At 37.6% G+C, this 22,207-nt stretch overlaps 1 protein-coding gene across 5 annotated transcripts in view; it reads right to left on the reverse strand.

Annotated features, from left to right (window-relative positions):
* Positions 1-22,207, reverse strand: part of cwf19l2 (CWF19 like cell cycle control factor 2) — an 89,635-nt gene that overhangs the window by 33,789 nt on the left and 33,639 nt on the right. For all 5 annotated transcript variants that reach the window (XR_010004066.1, XM_016992657.2, XM_062974597.1 and 2 more), the window contains 4 exons: positions 20,127-20,242; positions 18,550-19,220; positions 15,991-16,087; positions 15,560-15,652 (listed from right to left, as the gene is read on the reverse strand). Coding sequence is in view for 4 of the 5 variants with exons in the window: in XM_016992657.2 (XP_016848146.2) it covers positions 15,560-15,652; positions 15,991-16,087; positions 18,550-19,220; positions 20,127-20,242 (977 nt within the window). In the remaining variant the exon portion in view is untranslated. The remainder of the gene's footprint in view (positions 1-15,559; positions 15,653-15,990; positions 16,088-18,549; positions 19,221-20,126; positions 20,243-22,207) is intronic.

The raw sequence follows: 22,207 nt of genomic DNA on the forward strand, positions 1-22,207 counted from the left end.
CATCAAAACATGGCAAGAACCAGTTCACACAAGTTTTTCAGGATGGTGCTTTTCAGCAAAAGAAGTAAGAACATTTCATTGAATAAAATATACATTCTCCTAGAAAGAACTCTCCTGGTATGACTCTGATATGGTACTCTTTATATGTGCATAAATGACAAATGATAAGCAACAAATCACCTTTAAAACTAACCAATATGTTATTATGGAAGCTTGTACAAAATAAGATTTCCTTATGTATCCTGAGATGAATGAAGCATTATCCGGGGCTTCAAGTCTACATATATGAGGAGAATGAAATGCAGGAAATAAAAGCTGTGACAGTGACTGTAATAAAAGTGGTCATTCACCCAATTGTTACTGCTAATAACAGAAACATCTTGGCACCAGATAAGCTCATCAACCCTTGTAAGATTAATAAAGAAAAAAACCTTATTCAGTCTTTGAGAGTAGGAAAATTATTTTGATTCATTTTAAATCAGCAGTTCCTTTTCCCAACTTTTCTTTAAAGTCCCAGTCTTTCATTGAGATTGGTTTACTCAAGAATACCCACTAAGATCAATTTGAAGGTCTCCTGGTAAACTTGTTCTCCATCCTTTAAAATATAAAACAAATAGTTTGGGTCCCACAATTTGCCTTGAGCCTCACTTGGGAAAAGGAAGAATATAAATGATGTGATGACCAGTTTATTGATAAAACGTATGTTTTTTGGAGGAAAAATTCGTAAATAACCAAATTCACAAAAGACAAACCTGCAAATGTGGAGGAACAACTGTAATTATTAAAGTTTGGGATCCTGCTAATTTGCAGCATAGTTTAAAATGATCTAAATTACTGCAAATATGTACTCTAAACTGAGATTGGGGATCGTGTCACCCTCCAGTTAACACTAGACCGAAGCTGCCAGAATTCTTCATCAGTTGGTTAGGGCAGGTTATACTCCATGCACCAACATCTGGAGAGTCAGATAATTCCCTCTCCCATTTTAAAGAATTACTAGAACTGGGGAAGAAATGAAATTTGCTTTACGGAGGATAAGGGAAAGTTCATATCTTTGGTTTATTTGTTCTCAAGACAGAGCTAGAAAAGCCAAGCATTATGTCTGAACCAGATCTAAATATTGTAAAATTAAACATCAGATAAAATATCTGCTGATTTATTGATCTAAATGAAAATATACCAATATAAATAAGTAAAGAATCAGAATACACAGTATAAGCTTCTCACTCAGTTAATTAGAAAGCAGAAGCTCATTGTATGTTAATTGATTAAATTAGCTGTAATAAGGGGAATGTCATCACAATTGGGTACATTGAAACTGACTTTGTCAAGTTTGATAAACACTGATATAAATCTCTATCCAAGCCATTTTCAGCCAAATAAACAATGTGTCCAACTCATATCTGCTGTATCAGGAATGACAGCTTATCCCTGAAAGGTCTCAAAGAGTAAAAAAAAAAAAAAAACGCTCTGTGGTTATGAAAGTATTAGGGCTCTAAGGCATTAATTATATTCTTCATGGAAACCAACACAGAAATAATTGATAGTGGAGTAGGTATACACACACACAAAGTGGGAGCCAAATTGGGTGTGCATGGCTTTCCCTCCTAGGCAATTCTCCACCACCACTGTCCTCCATGTTATATGCAAACAGAATCTCTCATAAGCCAGAAACTGCCACTATAGTTAATAGGAATATTGGTTTGGGTATTTCCTGCGGTTTGCTACTATTTACACAGAGAATAGGATAACTATAACTCAAAGGCAACATGACAATGACATGAATCAGTTGCTAACACCTCGAAAAGAGAACAGGGTATGAATTCCAGAGGAAACAAGCTTACCCCACAAGCCCAGAATCTCATTTCAAAAACATGGTTTGTCGAGATCTGTCATTTATAAATGAACTGACTGAAATGAAATAATTTATAACCATAAACAATTTAAATTAAAATTTAGCATTAATGATATACTGATTTAGTCGTCCTTTCTCAAAAACTGTAATAACGTGCCAAACAATCTCAGCCGGCATTTGGAAACAATAAACATTGACAAAATTACGATCTGCCAACTGCAAAAAGCCACCTTACTGGGATCTGCGCCTATCATCCAAAAATACATCACAGTCCTAAACACTTGGGAAGTATTCGACTTGTGATTTTGTGATACAAAATCCAGCATATATATCTCATTTGCCATGTCATACTATGTCTTTGTGTCAATAATAATAATAATCTTTATATCCTGCCCTGTCTCCCCAAGAGGACTCAGGGCGGTCTCCAACAAGTAACAGCAAACATTCAATGCCTTAATAATAAAGACATGAATTTGTGGGCAGAGAATTAGGGGAATGGCCATTTGCATTCATCATATGTTGTAAACACATGAAAATGAAGCATTTGATTACTGGAATAGCTATTTATTCAAGTGCTGTGTATATCCCTTAAGTCAATTTGAATTGTCAAGATAGGACGGCAGACATACATGCATTTCAATCCTGGAAAACCAAAACTAGAATCTCAAAGGATGGTGTGTTAAGTCAAATATATTCTTTGGGAGTTATCTGTACAGACTCAAGGGAGGAAGACTGATCCATAATTTAATAGTTGAAAATGATAGAACCTAAAACGCACACAATTTAATTTGAAGATCAGCCAAGTTGACTCTGAGCAACTGAGCAAAGGGAGTTGACATTAGACGGATAACTTGTGCCTGGTAACTATTAAAATGAAACCGCTTCTCAATATTTGATGGCCAAAGTAAATGATCAACGTTGCAAGGGTCCCTTATATCACAGGACCTGGAGCAGAAAGATTTTGGTGATCTAAAAAGTTTGAAATTAATGAGCAGATGCATATTGCATGAACCTAACATGATGCAAGGATAACTACAGTTCTCCATCAAGAACTAAGCAAATTAATCTAAGCATGGTATCAAAAATCCGTTCTAAATGATATATTGTTGGCTTTCCACATCTCCTGATTCTCTATCCACAAATTTAGCTATCATACTTTAAAATATTCCAAACAAAACAGTTTTAAAAAACTTAGATTTTTTTCATTTTATTAAGGGGCACCATTTTACCATGTCAATATATATATATATACATATACATATACATACACACACACACACACACACACACACACACACACACACACACATATATATATATATATATATATATATATATATATATATATATAGTGTGTGTGTGTGTATGTGTGTGTGTGTGTGTATACATACACACACAGTAGAGTCTCACTTATCCAAGCTAAACGGGCCGGCAGAAGCTTGGATAAGCAAATAACTTGGATTATAAGGAGGGATTAAGGAAAAGCCTATTAAATGTCACATTTCGTTATGATTTTACAAATTAAGCACCAAAACATCATGTTTTGCAACAAATCCACAGAAAAAGCAGTTCAATACACAGTAAAGTTATGTAGCAATTACTGTATTCTGGAACAAGGCCAGACAGCCTGGAAAACTGACAACAACCCTGTGATCTGGGCCATGAAAGCCTTCAACAACACAGGAGGAGCCAGCCAGCGAGTGGGTGAGCGAGGAGGACTTTTGGAGCCTTCCTTGCTCACCCACCCGCCCGTGCCTCGGCTCCCTCGCCATGCTGGGGCCAGCAGCACCGGCGCCCAGCATGGCGGAGGAGCAATAGAGCGAGCCCACCCTCCATCCCTCGCTCACTCACTCACCCGGCTGGGTTCCGGCAGCACTGGGATCTGGCGGGGTGAGTAAGGGGGGCGGGGAGGAATTTGGCTCGATTTAGTGGGGTTTTACTGTGTGTATATACACATACATACACACACACAAATATGCAAACATTAAATATAAATATAAACAGTATTAAAACAGTATTTAAAAATTAATAGTTAAACTCCATTAAAACATATTCAAAGTTAAAAACCACAGCACCCCCTGATTTGATTTATATTCTGCTTTATTTTCTTATGTTTTATTGAATTGTAGTTTTATCTGGATTGTTATATTTAACTATGTCTTTTTATTAATTTTAATTATGTTTTTGCTTTGATGGATTGTTTTGTTTTTATGTCTATGGGCAAGGGGACAGTTGCATATCTCACCACCTTGTAAGGTTAGGTTAATGGGTCTATGTGTCAAGAATTTCTCAGAAGTAGCACCCTAATTCTGGAAGTCTCTCCCAAGGAAAGTCAGACTAACTCCATTTTGGAGTTTCCAGTGACCCATTAAGTCATATGAAAACTGATAATTTTGGCCCTCAAACCTTCCCTTGACTTATATCTGAGATCAACATATACACAAGTATATAATAAGTGGATGTTTTAGTTTTGTTTTACAATAAATATTTTATTTGTATTTGTTCTATGTTTCAATGAGGGACTTGCTAGACCAAGTAGTGAGGAATAAATCCTTTAAATTAAAAGAAAAGTCACTGTATACTAATCAAACCTGGATAAAATCACAGCGAGCCTTTTGGCTATGCTGACATCTATCACCTTGCACATTCAAAACATAACAAGAAAAAATTATAAAACTACAAAAACTTAATCTTTTTCTCATCATGATCTCACACTTTTCCTTAGAATACCTCCTACACATTAACCTTCTACAAAATACCAATCATGCACAATTTCATTTAACGTTCTGCTTTTCTCACTTAACCACCTTTTATTAACAGTTATCCTTTTCTATTAAAATGCCAACAAAAGGTATAACAACACAAGTCAATATTATAAAAGAATGTGAAGTGAAGACTGATCTATAGAGTCTGAACTGTTCAAGCAGCCAATATCTATTCTCTTGAAGAGACTGTGTCTATGCTTGCAAACAGCTGTTGTCCTAACTGCATTTGGGAAGAATTAAATACAGGAAAGGAAAGGTTTTTGAAAATTGTATTGTTATTGTTTAGGCCACATTCATTTGATTTTAAATATTTTTATACAGATCTGGCCTGCCAAACAGTGTGGCTTACAAAATGTATAAAAGTAAACAAAAAAGTAGGATATCCAACAAGTTAGTCAGGAAGAAAATCAACAACAGGAAGTGGCTTCCTTGGAAGTCTGGTTCTTCAATTGTCTTCTATGAACAGCCTCTTCATATTGACTCAGTACCAATTCTTGGTTGAAATAGAGTCAAAGGGGCCACAGACTAAAGACTGTCATAGATATGAAATTCGCATTACAAAACTGAGGATATACATTGCAAATTGCAACAACTGGGTTTAGCAGAAGTCTCATGAAGAAAGATTGATTTCCTCTGAAGTAAAATGTGAATCTGAACAGCCAGGTTATAACAATTCTGACTTTCAAATAAAACTTCCCACCTTTATTGCTCTAAGCAATAAAGAATTAAACAAAAGTAAACAGCCATTATTATTGACTGGGAGAAGACAGAAAATGGGGGGGGGGGGGCGGGGAAGAGAGAATAAAACACCTCCCCAAAACAGAATTAAGACTTGAATAAGACACTGGCCTCAGCTGTCAGGCTGCCATCAGCTAGACATACTTACATATGCACGTATTACACACTGCAAATAATTGAAAGATCATCCACACAGCCCAGATGCATTGGATGAAAGCCAAACATCTTTATCTAAGGAATATAGCTTAATTACTCATCCTAAACTGTGTAATTACTTTCATAAAAATGTTTTCCTTACATTCTGGAGATCGTTGACTAATGAACCTTAGAACACCAATTACACATACTGTTATATTGATGAGTTTCTTTTATAATGACTTTTCAAAATGTAAAGCATTCCTAATTGTACCACACTGAGTTAGGGATGTCCCAATTCATGTTTAATTAACGCATAATGTAAGTTTTAAAAACAGGTCCCCAAATGTTGATGTTTAACCCGCACTCTCCTTAAATAGGACATGTCTCTTGTTGGAATCACAGACGCCTTAAAGGGGAAGGCTTAAAAGTGTCTTCAAAACAGAGTTTGTTGAAACAAAAGGAAAAGGACGCAGGGATACTTAAATGCAGTTCCACTGGTCAAAAACTCAAAAACCCAAACCAGACCTGGTCCAAAAGGTAAACAGAAATGTAATCCAGATCAACTGGATGCAAAAAGCAACAAGTTAAACAAAGTGCTCTAAGGCAAAACAAAAGGCACAGTACACAAATGGTTAACAGAGGGAGTTGCAAGAAGAGAAGCGTTGTCAGCCGAAGTCCAAGGTCGAAGCAGGAGGAATCCAAAGCACCATCATCAGAGGATCATCACCATCCCCCACACCTGCTCCCAGCTCTTCACGTGAATTCCTTTGACTCTCCCTCCAATTTCTCCATCTCCTGTCAACACTTAGATCCCCCCAAGAATCAGTTAGATTCCCTGATTGCAGTCTTCACTCCCAGAGAACCCCATAAAGGTATCACTAGTTGTTGGTGCCTCACAAATAGCTTGCACTTCTCTTATCCTTCACTCATTGACCCATCATCCCCAGAGAATCCCTCAAACGACTCTTCATCTGTAGGTGCTGTAAGTATGTCCCAAATTCTCTTTCTCTGCTGCTCATCATCAGATTCCTGCTCCCGAGTAACCCTTTCCCCCCTTCTGACACCCATACTCAGGCCCGGCCCAACACGGCACGTTGACCACGCCCCCGCGTTGGGCACCATCTTCCCAGGGGCGCTATTGAGCCCCTGGGAGGCGTGGTCGCGTGCCGCGGGAGGCATGGTCGTGCACCGTGGGAGGCGTGGCCAGGTCTGGCTCCGCTTCCCGCGTGGCGTGCCCTGGTACAGCCAGGCTGCGTGTGGTGGCAGTCCTTCCAGGCTGGGTCTTCACCACAGCCTGGAAGGACTCCCGCCGCACGCAGCTTGGCTGGGCCAGGATGCGCGCCACGGGAGGCAGGACCTCCCTACTACTGTCTGCAACATTATCATCCCCAGAGAATTGCTCAAACGACTCCTCATCTGTAGATGCTGTAAATATGTCCAGGATCTTCTTTCTCTGCTGCTCATCATCGGATTCCTGCTCTCGAGTAACCCTTTTCCCCTTCTGGCACCCATACTACTTTTTGTAACGTTACTCACAGGCTCTATTACAACATCTCTTAAGATGACAGTACCAATCAGAGTAAAAATGAACAAAAGACTGCCAGTGTGAAGTTGGCACCAACTAGAAATAAACGGAAGGGAGAAGGGCAGTAGCTTTTTCCTAGGGAATCTGCACCGGAGCGTAGAATTTTGCTTGGTGGATCGTTAGATAAGAGCTTAAATATAAAAAGGGAGAATATAATATCTTTAAGTATTACTGGCAAATTAAATGTCTCAGATTATCTCATAATGGAAGTCCCCATCACTGGAAGGAAAGACAAGGATGGGAACTATTGCTTTAGCATATTGGGTGGGGGGCATTCTTCTGTATCAAAAGTATGGGAAACAATGCTAAAAGTCTATCAATTACAGAACCACCAAAACCTACTCTCTTGCATGCATATTATTAATTCCCAGTACAAGCTAAATATCTCACTCAATTTTACTCAAGAAAGATTAGCAAATGCAGATTTCAAACAAAATTGAAGCAAAAGTACTGATTGATATTAAAATTAGAATGAGCTTGAAAAAATTGTGCCAGGGTATATAAGCCACAAACCATCTGTTATAAGTTGATTGGCATTATCCAAACTTTTGTATTATACTATCTGCTTTACATGCACTGAGTCACTTATGAAACTCCAGGGATGCAATATCTCATCAGTTTCAACTAACAATAAACACTATATGCATGCAGGTAGCATTTTGAAATCTTCCAGTTTCTCCTGGATTATGAGAGTTACTAAAACTTTTCAAAACGTGATGTTCAGAGAAAAATAAAAAAACCTACTAGATACAAATGAAGCCATCAGTGATGGCTAGAATACTTATATTTATAAAATCTGCTCACCTATTTTTAAAAAATATATATATATACATAACAGGAGTCAAAGAAACCTCACAGACAGGGGAGTTTCAAATCTAGATGAAAATGGCTGACATGACATGGCCATATAGTCATTCTTCTAATCTTCCATGTGTTTTTAGGTCTCAACCAAAAATTTCCATAACTGCCTCCCAAAAAGAAAGGTTTATGTGCTGTGGTGCATCTGTCATGTGTATTATTTAGGAGCTAACATGCATTAGAATAACAAGTTAACTAAACTACCGATGTAAAATGTTGATATCCTAGCTCTCAATTTTGAGGAAGCAAGAAACAACAAATATAAAAAATGCCACAAAACTAAACAAGTAACACACAACCACCAAACCTAGTCACATAGCCACAGTACATATCAAAATTAATTAATATTCCACACTTCCTTCCCTGTAGTGAGATTTGTCTCATCATTTACCCCCAACATTATGCAGGAGTCCAGGTTTTGAATTCCCACATGGAAACTCACTGGGTAACCTTGGACAAGTCACTCTCTCTCAGAAGAAAGCAAGGGCAAATCCCCTCTGAACAAATTCCGCCAAGAAAACCTTTTGGTAAGTTTCCCTTAAGGGCACCTTGGGCCACAAATGACTCAAAGGCACGCAACAATAACAAAGCCTTATTTCTCTGGTATGATTTCAGCAATACTGTCTTCCGTAATAACAATACAGAACATTTGTTAGTAAACAACTTGAAAAAAGTATTCCTAGCAGAGATGCCCTTTACTTACAAAGGGTCTTTTATTGTTTGGTCCTTCGACTCCCTAAAACAACTTTACCCATTTTCCCTTGCTATTAAAACCACTCTCCAAAACAGTTCTGTGCAATCTTTTCCCTTTCTCGAGTCTCTTCTCAAAATACAAGTTTTCTCGGAAATCTTTGGACCATGCTTATAGACCGAGAAATAATTAGCTTTCCTCTCTCTTGTTTCCATCTATGAATTTTCTCACTCTCTCAGTTATTTCTTGACAGTTTTAGACTGCAAGCCTCTTGGGGGAAGGAACCTGTTACACTTTTTCTCTTTAATTCTCCAGGAATCTAGATTGTGAATGATGATACTAGCAATATTGTGTGAAAGTACACAATAGAACGTGTTTTGTCATCAGAGGAACTTCAGCCACTCTCTCCTCTGCAGAGCAGGACGTGAGCAGAGCAAGGGATAGCAAATGTCAGTTTTCACTCTGAGCATGAAAACAATGCATTTATTATTATCTGAAATATCATGTATCCATGGGAAGTCCTGGCATATATCACCAGGGGACAGGGTGAGCATACTGCATCTTGAAATTAAATGTTCATATATGCTACAAGGTGACTTTGTTCCTGCCAAATATGGAACTGTGCAGCAAACACGTAAAATTTCGATCACACTTGTTTTCTGCATGATTTCAAAAAACTGGAAGAGGCATAAGTCTAACTGCTTGGGCAATAAATTCAGACACCACAGCGATAATCTTTGAAGCACGTTTAAGAGATTAATATTAGGCTACAGAACTATGTGCTCGCCGCAAAGCATGGCTTCCACATTTAATTGCAGAAAGGTTATACTTAATGTCAACTAGACTTCTATCTGACCTGGTTGCTTCGGGAATTTAAGCAATCGTATTCATGTTTACATAGTTAAGACCCACTGGATCCCACTGGGACTTTTGGGAAAGTGTGCAAAGGAACACATTTTAAGTAAACTGATCAGACATGATAGTGATGAATATTGGTGGAAACATCTGTAATTTAGTATTTCCTATTTCAGAGTATCTAAAAATCCCTGCGTCCTCACTCAGCATCACCAATGGGAATTTTGTCCCAACACATCTGAAGGGTACCAGGTTGGAGGAGTGTACCTAAATTTAGTCAACTTAGGAGGATGAAATTGGCTGAATATGCTTCTATGATTTTATTTAAACTAAGATATAAACTTAAAATAGTGGTGCCTTCTGTACAAGCTTCATTTGAAGAGAAAGAAAGTTAGAATTAAGTGTTCTGAAGCTGCTATTCTGCCCTATGACAAAGAGGATCTGCATTAATTTCGTTTTGTAATTTCTATCACACAAGTTTTGTCCCAGGCTGAAGCCACGTAAAACAACTGGCTGCACCCAAAATCATTTTCAGACAAAGAAAACTTCCAGACACCATTGTGAATGCTAGAATAGAAACAAAGAAGGAAAATTATATCCTATTCCTTCCTTCTAATATTTTGATTCATAACCATTATTTTACAAAAGTACTGTCAATGGCACAATACATTTATAAATCCTCTTATAAGTATGTTCCAAAATGACTATTAACTGCAGTCTGCCTTTTTATTTCCAAATACACACTTCTGTTTTGAACAAATATGCAAGCATGAATACATATGAATATTATCTCCCTGACTCCTATTTAACTTTTCCAGATATGCTTTTTTGGGGGGCTTTCATTCAGTTAATTTACTTATTGCAGTTTATACATAATTATTAAAGAAAGCTATGAAAACGATCACACTGGAATCAAGTGATTTGATTTTGGTATTTGACCCTGATACAGAAATGAAAGATGAGACTCTTAAAATTAATCACTACTGAATTAGATAACTGAATTCTAAAAATAACTACAAAAGAATGAAGAATTCAAAGACATAGCTGGATTAATCTGTTTCAGCATAAAAAGATACCTTTGAAACTAATGCAGAATATTAGAAAGAGAACACTCTGGCATACGCTTTTGTGGATACCAGTTCATTTCACAGCGACTTCTCATACGATGTTTCAACACATAGCAAAAAGCCCCAGGAGAAGAGATCTGAGTAGGCTTCGACTAGTCAAGGAAACATATTGCTAGTACTGCTATTTATTGGTTTATTTGATTTTACATCCCACTTTTCTCCTAATTAGGGACTTAAAACGACAACTGCATAGACATATTGTATACAACTCTGACTAATTCACCTGAATGCTATGTAGATTTGTCCAGATATACCGTATATATTACTGCCTCTCCCCACATAGATATCTAAGATTTTATGAAATCCCAATGTTATTTCCTTATAATTGGACCAGAATAGGGAAGACTTTCACCAAGACAGTTTGATAGTGACACAAACATATCCATAATGCCTTCAAATGACATCATCCATTAATGACATCACTACACCTGATATTTTATTTCAGTGTATAATATTTTAATGCTAACTTCACTGAGTCACAGCACAAAAGATCCACTTCCCTGAGAGCAAAATGAATCTTTTCTTAACTGAAAACCCAGAGCTAGCAATACAGCAATTAGGGTGATTTATGGTTCCTAGTCTACCCGAAGTTTGGGTGTGACGCAGACACAATGGATACCGATATAATTAGGAGGCATGAACACAGGGAACCAATAAAGGTGTCCTAGATTGCCAATTATTTTTCCTACTAACTTGGCGTTACTTGCTTCTAAAGAATCTTGTTATGTACATCCTGATTTTACCCATGGCCACATATTTATTTCAGTTGTCTCTCATTCTTTATGCTGAATCATTGGGAGACTCAGAATTTCTATCAAATTCGACAAAGAAGAGCACATCCCTGAGCACCTTATCAATAAATAAAAAGTTAATTAAAATCCACTGTAAAACTACCTGCAATTTTTCATTGGGAAGTACACATTTTTGGCAAGCTTAGAACAACCAATGTGTCTGCACTTATGAAGAGTAGAGTAGTAGAAAAAAATTAAATATAAGTTATTAAATACAACGAATCAAATTAACAGATGCAGGGTCATTTCTCCATAATCCCATATGCATAGACGGCATAGAAGCAATACAAATAAAACAAATAATATCTACTCCCAAACACAATAGGTAAGCAACCATGCCATATTTCCATGTACAGTCTTGCTTCAGTTAGCAAAACTTCTGACAAAGAAGTTTATTTTTACAGAGTCTTTGTATGACCTCCTAATACCCCTTTCTTCCTTGTCCTCTGTCTAGCTACATTTTTAGCAGCATTTATTGGGATGGTAGAGATGGGAGATGAAAAAACAAATACTTTTAATGCCAGATTTCAGAAGTATGTCTGCAGTAAACTATGCAATAAAACATTGACCTTGGTAATAACAGGATTCTGATCCATCTGTGCTTGCCTGCCTATAAGAGGCAACAGTGGCTCTCTCCAAAATTCCTCATGGAGTACAGGCAGTCCCCAAGTTACAAACATCCAACTTAGAAATAGTTTCAAACAGGGGGAGAGATGACAGAAAGTGAGAGAAATCTACCCCTAGGAATGAAAATCACCCCTGAAAGAGTTATAATAGGGAAAAGGTGTCTCAACTGAACCTTTAGCACCAATCCTTGTCTCCCCAATAAGTCATTTTTTTCAAAATCCACTTATCAGAGGAACAGAAAGTGAGGCAAAATCTTCTAAACAAGGGCACAGGTAGCAAAACAAACACCACAGGGGTTTGTTTTGCTGCACTAGCCAAAGCTGGAGTTACATTTCAAACATGTGCCTGTTTCAACTTACAAACAAATCCAACTTAAACAAATCTACAGAACCTGGGGACTGTCTGAACAGCAAAACAGAGAGAAAAGGGGAAAACATATAAGCCTGCCTCAACACTACCACCATATCAAAAAAGCTTAGATCTATGTCTTTGGCTACTAACATGGAAATCATAAAAAGAAGTGGACACTAATGAGAGAAAACAAATAATTGGTCTTTCCATCATTCACAATGTTTTTCTTTATGTTTCATTTGACGTACGCACAAAGTCTGCTTAGATGCAAAGTCTGCTTAAGCATGTTAAACTGCTCCCTCACTTTTTTTGTAACATAGAAATTGCTCTCTAATCATTCCATATTATTTTTGCCCATGTTACCTTATTTTCTGTTAAAGAAATGGTGTTCAAAAACAAATCTATTCTGTTAACTGAGATATATCTGTATTTATTTTGCTGAACCAAATCCTTAAGAAAAACAAATGTTAAAGCTCCCTTTCACAGAAACAGAACAAAGGGGAGAGGAGGGGGAGTAGCTTTATATGTCAAAAACAGTGCAGAAGAAATGCAAGACTGTAATCCGGGAAAACAGGTTGAAAGCATCTGGATAAGAATCAAGGGAACCGGGACTCAAAAAGATCTTGTCGTGGGTGTCTACTACAGACCTCCGAGTCAGGATGAAGGACTTGATGAAGCCTTCTGTCAACAGCTGACCAAACAGGCACAAAGAAGAGATATAGTAGTCATGGGCGATTTCAACTATCCCGATATCTACTGGAAAACAAACTCGGCCAAGAGTACAAAGTCCAACAAATTCTTCACTTGCCTTGCAGACAATTTTATGGTCCAGAAGGTAGAGGATTGGGTACTCTTGATCTAATCTTAACAAATGTGGAAGACAGTCGAAATGGTTGGACCCTTAGGGGCAAGTGACCATGTGCTCCTGCAGTTTGCCATACAAAGGGAGGCTGAAACTAAGACAAGTCAAACACGCATTCTGGACCTTAAAAGAGCTGACTTCCAAAAAATGAAGGAATTACTGAGTGGCATTCCATGGACACCAATATTAAAAGACAAGGGAGTTAAGGATGGATGGGAGTTTTTAAAAAGTGAAATACTCAAGGCGCAAATGCAAACAGTGCCAACAAAGAAAAAAATAAGACAAGTGCGAAGAAGCCAGAATGGATGTCCAAAAAACTTCTAACTCAAAAGAGACATGTACAAGAAGTGGAAAAGGGGAGAAATCACCAAAGAAGAATTCAAACATATAACCAACTCCTGTAGGGAAAAGGTTCGCAAGGCTAAAGCGCAAAATGAGCTCAGGCTTGCCAGGGACATAAAAAACAACAAAAAAGGCTTTTTTGCTTACGTTGGTAGAAAAAGGAAGAACAAGGAGGCAATAGGGCCTCTGCAAGGAGAAAATGGGGTGATGATGACAAGGGACAGGGAAAAGGCAGAACTACTTAATGCCTTCTTTGCCTCGGTCTTCTCACAAAAAGAAAGCCATCTTCAACCTCAGCAACATGGAATGGACAAAGGATTTGGGGAAATCCAACCCCAAATAGGGAAACAAGTTGTCCAGGAACACCTGGCCTCTCCAAATGAATTCAAGTCCCCAGGGCCAGATCAGCTACATCCAAGAGTATTGAAGGAACTAGTGGAAGTTATTTCAGAACCACTGGCAATTATCTTCGAGAGTTCATGAAGAACGGGAGAAGTCCCAGAAGATTGGAGGAGGGCCAATGTGGTCCCTATCTTCAAGAAGGGAGAAAAGAACGACCCAAACAATTACCGTCAGCTTCACGTCGATACCAGGCAAGATTCTGGAAAAGATCATTAAGGAAGTGGTCTGCGAACACTTAGAGACAAATGCAGTCATTGCTAATAGTCAACACGGATTTACCAAAAACAAGTCATGTCAGACTAATCTGATCTCTTTTTTCGATAGAGTTACGAGTTGGGTCGATACAGGGAATGCTGTGGATGTAGCGTACCTGGATTTCAGTAAGGCCTTCGACAAAGCCCCCTACGACCTTCTGGCAAACAAACTAGTAAAATGTGAGCTAGACAAAACTACGGTTAGGTGGATCTGTAATTGGCTAAGCGAACGAACCCAAAGGGTGCTCACCAATACGTCTTCTTCATCTTGGAAAGAAGTCACGAGTGGAGTGCCGCAGGGTTCTGTCCTGGGCCAGGTTTTGCTCAACATCTTTATTAACAACTTAGACGAAGGGTTAGAAGGCACGGTCATCAAGTTTGCAGATGACACCAAACTGGGAGGAATAGCTAACACTCCAGAAGACAGGAGCAGAATTCAAAATGATGTTGACAGACTAGACAGATGGGCCGAAAATAACAAAATGAAGTTCAACAGGGACAAATGAAAGATACTTCACTTCGGCAGAAAAAAACTGAATGCAAAGATACAGAATGGGGGATGCCTGGCTCAACAGCAGTACGCGTGAAAAAGACCTTGGAATCCTTGTGGACAACAAGTTAAACATGAGCCTACAATGTCATGCGGCTGCTAAAAAAGCCAATGGGATTCTGGCCTGCATCAATAGGAGTATAGTGTCTAGATCGAGGGAAGTCATGCTCCTCCTCTATTCTGCCTTGGTCAGACCCCACCTGGAATACTGTGTCCAATTCTGGACACCTCAATTGAAGGGAGATGTTGACAAGCTGGAAAGCGTCCAGAGGAGGGCAACTAAAATGATCAAAGGTCTGGAGAACAAGCCCTATGAGGAGCAGCTTAAAGAACTGGGCAGAAGAGAAGGCTGAGAGGAGACATGATAGCCATGTACAAATACGTGAAGAGAAGTCATAGGGAGGAGGGAGCAAGCTTGTTTTCTGCTGCCCTGCAGACTAGGACGTGGAACAATGGCTCCTTCTTTGGAGGCTTTTAAGCAGAGGCTGGATGGCCATCTGTCGGGGGTGCTTTGAATGCGATTTCCTGCTACTTGGCAGGGGATTGGACTGTATGGCCTATGAGGTCTCTTCCAACTCTACTATTCTATGATTCTATGATTTCACAGGCTAATATTTTAGCAAACAACACGAGTTCCAACTATTTTGTAGACAGCTTCTGCTAAACAACTATTTTTAATAAAGGCTCATTTCTAGGTGCAATATATTTGTCTCTGTTGCTTTTGTTTCAGCATTCAAAATAAAATACAGGATAATGCTGCTTCCTTACCTCCCTCCCAGATTCTTTAGCTCGTATCTGTGCTCCATTGTTTTTCATGTTACGCGCATTGTCAAGCTGAGCCTGAAGTTTTGCAGCTAAATCCTTTGAAGAGAACAAATGTTGCTGGATTTATCTGTATTGACTTTTAAACAAAAACAAACACATATCTTCTTAAAATAAATGTTTTACTTTTAAAAGAGCACTCTACAGAAATATAAAGTCAATTTATTGGATAAACAAAGATTTACACATGAATAACCAAAGATCTTAATGTCAATTCGAAATATTCAAGAAAATTCTAATGTGGTTTTTAAAGCAACTAGAAATATCTTTTAGTAGATGGGTTTAATTATCTAAGGGCTTTAGATCTTTCAAATAATATGAACAATTATTTCTCTTTAGACTTAACAGTTAAGATATATAGCAATTATACCACATACCTTGTTTCCCATCAATTCTGCTTTTACAATTCTAGCTCCCAGTTTGTTCATATCCTCATCACTAAGAATATGGAGAGTCTCATCCTCTGAAAAAGGCCTGGTCAAAATACACAAAAATTTATCAGCATGCAGAACATGGAAATAAAATTCATTGTCCCAACCTGAAAAATGGGAAACACCTTTGCTTAAGAGAAAAAAAAACCTAGGGCAAACCCACTATAAAATTGCAGGGGAGGTTCTCAGTCAGGCAAGGGAAAACTAAGGCCCGAGGGTTGTCAAAAATATTTCCCTGTCACCCTCATTATAAAAACAGAGGATATTTTGTCCATTATAAACCCAATAACTGAATTACCATTTTTACTTGAGTCAAACTCTCACCTTTTTTGGCTAAATTATATTGCCAGAATTGAGGTGAGCATTTGATTTGATGGCGCATTAGAATAGTGCACATAAGCCCACTTGCATGAAAAGTCCTGAAGGCACCCGGAATCCTGGAGGCCATACATGGAGTCCTGGGGCTGAGGGGTGGGGGCAAGAGGCTGTTCCCGGCACCAATGAAAACCTTGGGGTTCTGTGGAATGACTGATGACCCAGTCATTCCTGCCGCTTAGCCGCTAATCCTGTCTCCTGGGCAGCCCTTGGGGTCACTCACCTGCCTGCCCCCCACCCAGGCTCAGTTCCATGTGGTTCCCAGTAGTTCTCATTCACAAGGCCTTCAAACCCACTCCGCTTTGGTTTTCAAGGCCTCATGAATGGGGCTAGCTAGGAAACACATGAGATTAGCAAGTCTGCCACCCTTGGCTTGAAGCATGGCTTCCCAAATGGCCTCATTCATGCTGCCTGCCGCCCTGATGTGCTACGCCTATGCTGTTTGGTGCATTACATTCAAGGGCAAATACATATTTTGTAATGTGTATTTTCAAAATTCAGGTGTGCATTACATTCTATGGTTAAGTAAATATAGTACATGACATGAATTTGGTGAACATGTCTTCGGCTGCTCTAAGATACTGCAGGGATAGCATTAAGAATTGTTCTGCAAATTTTGTCCCTCATCAAACTAAACAATTATTGAGATTCTATGGGAAACCTGGCTTTACATGAAATAGGAATTGTCTCAACTGCTGTATGAAACCATTAAAATCCACCATTGTGGTTTGTATTTGTGACAATGGTTATCTTTAAACTATGCTAGAACTAGATCCTTGAGCTAGAAGTTGTCTATAAAAGGTGTTTACAGAAAATGATGCTTTAACTGGAGGCCCTTCTTGCAACACAGGGTTAGGCTCAATGGCCCAAGAGACTCCTTCCAACTCTGTGATTCGATGACTCTATTTCACAGTGAACTTTGCAGACCATTTTGGAAAGCTTCCCAAGGACAAATCCAAGCTTTCTGAACAATGACAGGAGATTACGCAATTCTTCTCAAATCCTGTACTCATGACTCTCGTTCCCATAAGGTCTGCACCACAAGGGGAATGCAAACATTACTTTAAAGGGAGGGGGGAAATTGGATGAATCTACCCATCAATTCTGCTTTGTCAAAGTGTGCTTCACAAAAAAGCACAGAAGTCTTTCAGCCTCCCAAAGCATTTCAGGTAATTGCATCAACAATGCATCTAAGAATCAGAAACACTTTGCATCCCCTCATTTTGTCAAAAAAAATTAAAGCTTTCTTAGCTAATCAGTGTACAGCCATACTTCATTGCCTTTTCATTTGAAAAACCAAGCATCTTGTCTGCATACTAATAATTATACAAAAATGAAAGGAAGTTCTATTACATGTATAGGTGAGATAGTTTTTAGTTTATTAATTGTGCTTTATGGTCATTGCTTTTTTTCAATTAAAGAAATTAATATAATATAATATAAACAGGATCCACTGGCATTATATAGTACACTTTCATTTTGTGTTAAAATTACTAACTTGGTCTCATTTTTATCAATGAAAATAATCAAGGATATCCAAAAAGTAGCAGAGAAAGCAAGACGAGACAAATATTGAAACTGGTTGTCCCTAAAACAGAATCATAATGCTTGAAATGTACTGGCCTTGGTAAGTAATTTGCAGCAATTCTGTGCTATCTCTTCTCAACTTTTGTTTTTATCCAAATAGCGAGTAGGCATTTTAGGTAACTAAGCACTAGGGCAAAAAAATTAATCATAACATGGATAATAAGTTGATCAGGAGAAGGTCAGGCAAGTTTAACTTCACCTTGAATAAGACTATGCACAGAGACCACATCAAATATTCCTTAATTTGTTTTCAAAGCCAGCTGCCAGGTCCTGAAGCAAGGAGTAAAGAATATATGCACACTCCCCTGAGCAAATGCATGTATTTGTCTTTCAGTATCTACCATATACTCATTCATTTAGGATTAGAACAGACTTCCAAATCAATAGGAATTTGTTTCTAGGCTAACTTGAGGCCCATTATTAGATACATTTTAACTTTTTTATCAAGCAGAAAGTTGATTAAAAAAGAATAATGTAACAATACTAAGAAGGTATGCCTTAGGTTTATACATACAAACCCAAGAAAACAAAATTATTTCTTACCCTGAATGTGATGAGGTGTTGCTGTCTAACACCTCATTTTCTCCCAAATCCTCTTGAATTTCTTCCTGTTTGACTCTTGAATCTTTCTCCTCCTCATTAATAACAATATTCTCATTTCTAGATGTTTTTTCATCTACAGTTGCTTTTCCAATTTGTTCCTTTGGTTGTGCTTTACGCCATCTTGGAATGGCCTCATCATCATCACCAGGTTTTCTGAAACCATAACCCATAGAATTAGGAGTAACAAATTGGGATGAAGGACGCAATGGCTTGCTTTTTTGGTTGTTATCGTTATCAGGCTTCAAGAACATAGCTTTTAATGGTTTCAAAAAGGGGTTCTCATAATTTTTCATTATATTAGAATCCTTTGCAGTTCTATAAGAAAAATCCTTTACTGCAGATTCCTTATTACTATGTCTTGGTTCTCTGTCTTCTGTTAGTTTGTCTCTTCTGGAACTTCTCTCTCTTGAGGAGTAATCGTCATTATATCTCTCCTTAGATTGTTCTTTATATGAATGCCTTTCTGCACTGCTTTCTTCTTGCATGTCTCTTGCATCTTTCGGCCTCATATTACGTTCCATTCCTGAATAAGTACTCTTTTTCCAGCCTTTTTCTTTTTGGGCTGCAGAAGCCTCCGCTTCTTCCAATCTTGAATGAAATAGCTCCACTGACTATTAAAAAAAGGAAAAGCATGGGACTTCAGTGGGAAAAATTGATAACATAGTCACAACTATTAATTTTTAAATGAACTACATTAAAGTTACACAAGTTTGATAAAACTTCATAAAATTATTGTTGTTTATTAAATTTTTGACAGCTGTTGTGCCAGTGAGCTCATCATTCCACACTCTCCACCAATCTTCAAATGGTCCTGTGAAGACCAGACAAAACGTATTGCCTCATATCATCTAGTCAACTCCTTAACTAATGGAAGATCAAAACCCAAATTCCTTAATTAAGGCTAACAATATAGATGTTATGCCATCCCGACTTTCTGATGACTTTTTCATATGTATTTCAGTCTTATTCATGTTTACTTAGAAGTCCCTGAAGACAAAGTCTTCCAAAGTGAACCCTGTAAGATTTCACCTTCAGAGCATACAGGATTAACATTTGCCATATGACAAGTCTCCACTGAAACAAAGTGAGTCTTGCATTTTAAAGCAATATATTGACGATACATAAAATGGTATTGGTCAGAATTCATTTCTTGATTTAGGTACACTATTCTGCATCTTTTCTTTTCATCTTGTTCGCCAAGTTGATAGAGTCAGCATTTATGTCAATTCACTTTTCAATGATTTTAGAGAGGTTAGGGTGCAGATAGATTTTCTCCCCACTCTCTACCTCTACTAAGTAGTTGAATTGTGTAATTATTATTTTACAAAAGGATATTAAAACATATACTGGGATTTTGATCATTAACCAAACATTTTCTAGTATAACTGTACACCAAACAAAGTATTCTAAGTATATACTTGCTGCATTCATACGCACAAATAAATGTGTGGGAAGCAATACTTTCCCACTGTATAAATATTTTTACAAGGGATAGATATTTCCCTTTCAATACCTACCCCATATCTTTCAGCTACAATTTCATCCAAATCCCGTTTCTCTCTCTCGGATTGTTCTTTCATTCTCAGGTAAGATTTCCTCAGCCAACCTAACCCACCATCTTCTACTCCTGCCACTACAGAAATAAAGCAACGATATTCAGTTTTTGCGCAGTATAAATCAATACTCTAACTTGATAATTTACTGCTCATGCTTTGCATCAGACACCTAACATACATTTGTCTGGAGAGAAATAGGTTTAACATACCAATGTGAGCTCATGTTCTTACAGTCATCTGGAAACACAGCCCACATCTCTTTACTTAAAAGAAACCAATACATGTCCTATCTTGAAAGTTTTCATGCCAATCACATTTTGTGAAGAAGCTTCAAACCGAATGAATCCTTAAATGAAATTGCTGCTCAATTTCTTCTTGAGAAATATTGCTTTACACTATATATCACATCATATTACATTCACTATGTAAGAAGATGGCAACTTCAAGTCCTATGAAAAGTTACAATTACAACTACAACCAATTGATGAGGAGAAATAGATGTGATGACATCACAACAAAAATTAAGTCTATCTTAGGCCCCTTCCACACCGCTGTATAAAATCCACACTGAGCTGGATTAAATGGCAGATAGCCTAGTTCAAAGCAGATATTGTCTGCCTTGATATTCTGGGTTATATGGCTAAGAGGAAGAGCCCGTAAGTACAAAGAGCTGGGCAAAGAAGAACTCACAGATGCTATTTTTGGCCCTTGCCCTTTATTTCTAACCTTAAAAACTATCAGGTTGTTTATTGTGGTGGTAAAATTAGAATTTGTCCTTCTTAGACTTTCTAAAAAGGCAGAGGAGAAATCCTACCAACTTTTCATGACAACGTCTAGCAGTGTACACAGAACAGGGTTTATACAATTTCACAAATGGGATATGATATGCTGAAAGAATAGTTGTTTGTTCAAACAAATGGCAACATCAATGCTCTATACCAAATATCATAAAATGTAAATATTCTATACCAAATATTATAAAATGTCAAAGGCCTAGATTGATAAATTACTACACATTGCAGAGATGGCCAAGTCAACTCAGCTATAAAAGGAAAACCCTAATAAACAGTCTACACAAGATTGGTTTACATTCTATTTGACACTAGGGTTCCATGAACTACATTATATGATCAGTATAGACTCACATAATGCAGACTGAGTTGCATTAACTGGATTGTATGAATCTACATTGCAATATAATCCAGTTCAATGTAGTTAATCTGCATTATGAAACTGAATTACATGGCAGTGTAATGGGGCCTAAGAGAAAGGGAAATAATGTCAATAGATATTGAATAGTAATTGACTGCTGATTAAAGTTAAGAAAAAAAATGGGATTATAATGAAAGTATTTTTTCTTTCTTGCTTAAATTTAAAAGTGTAAAAATAAAGAATATACAAATGTAAAATGTATCACTCTTTTTTATTATGATTTAACAGTTAATTATGGTATGTATTGTTTGATTTTGTATAATTTGTGGCATTGAATATTGCCAAAAACTTGTAAGTCACTCTGAGTCCCTCTCAGGATGAGACAGAAAGGGATAGAAATAAAGTAAATAAATAAATATGTCTTGCTGTGCTTTGTAGTGTTAGATGTACTCTATATTTTCAGTTATGTTTGTGTTTGTATATTCAATTTAATTCAAATACAGTAGAGTCTCACTTATCCAACATTCGCTTATCCAACGTTCTGGATTATCCAACGCATTTTTGTAGTCAATGTTTTCAATACATCGTGATATTTTGGTGCTAAATTCGTAAATATAGTAATTACTACGTAGCATTACTGTCTATTGAACTACTTTTTCTATCAAATTTGTTGTATAACATGTTGTTTTGGTACTTAATTTGTAAAATCATAACCTAATTTGATGTTTAATAGGCTTCTCCTTAATCTCTCCTTATTATCCAACATATTCGCTTATCCAACGTTCCTCTGGCCCGTTTATGTTGGATAAGTGAGACTCTACTGCAGGGGTCCCCAAAATAAGGCCCGGGGGCCAGATGCGGCCCTTCGAAGCTATTATCCGGCCCCCATG

The sequence above is a fragment of the Anolis carolinensis genome, chromosome 3 (assembly GCF_035594765.1).
Source record: "Anolis carolinensis isolate JA03-04 chromosome 3, rAnoCar3.1.pri, whole genome shotgun sequence".
In the NCBI taxonomy this organism is placed as follows: domain Eukaryota; kingdom Metazoa; phylum Chordata; class Lepidosauria; order Squamata; family Dactyloidae; genus Anolis; species Anolis carolinensis.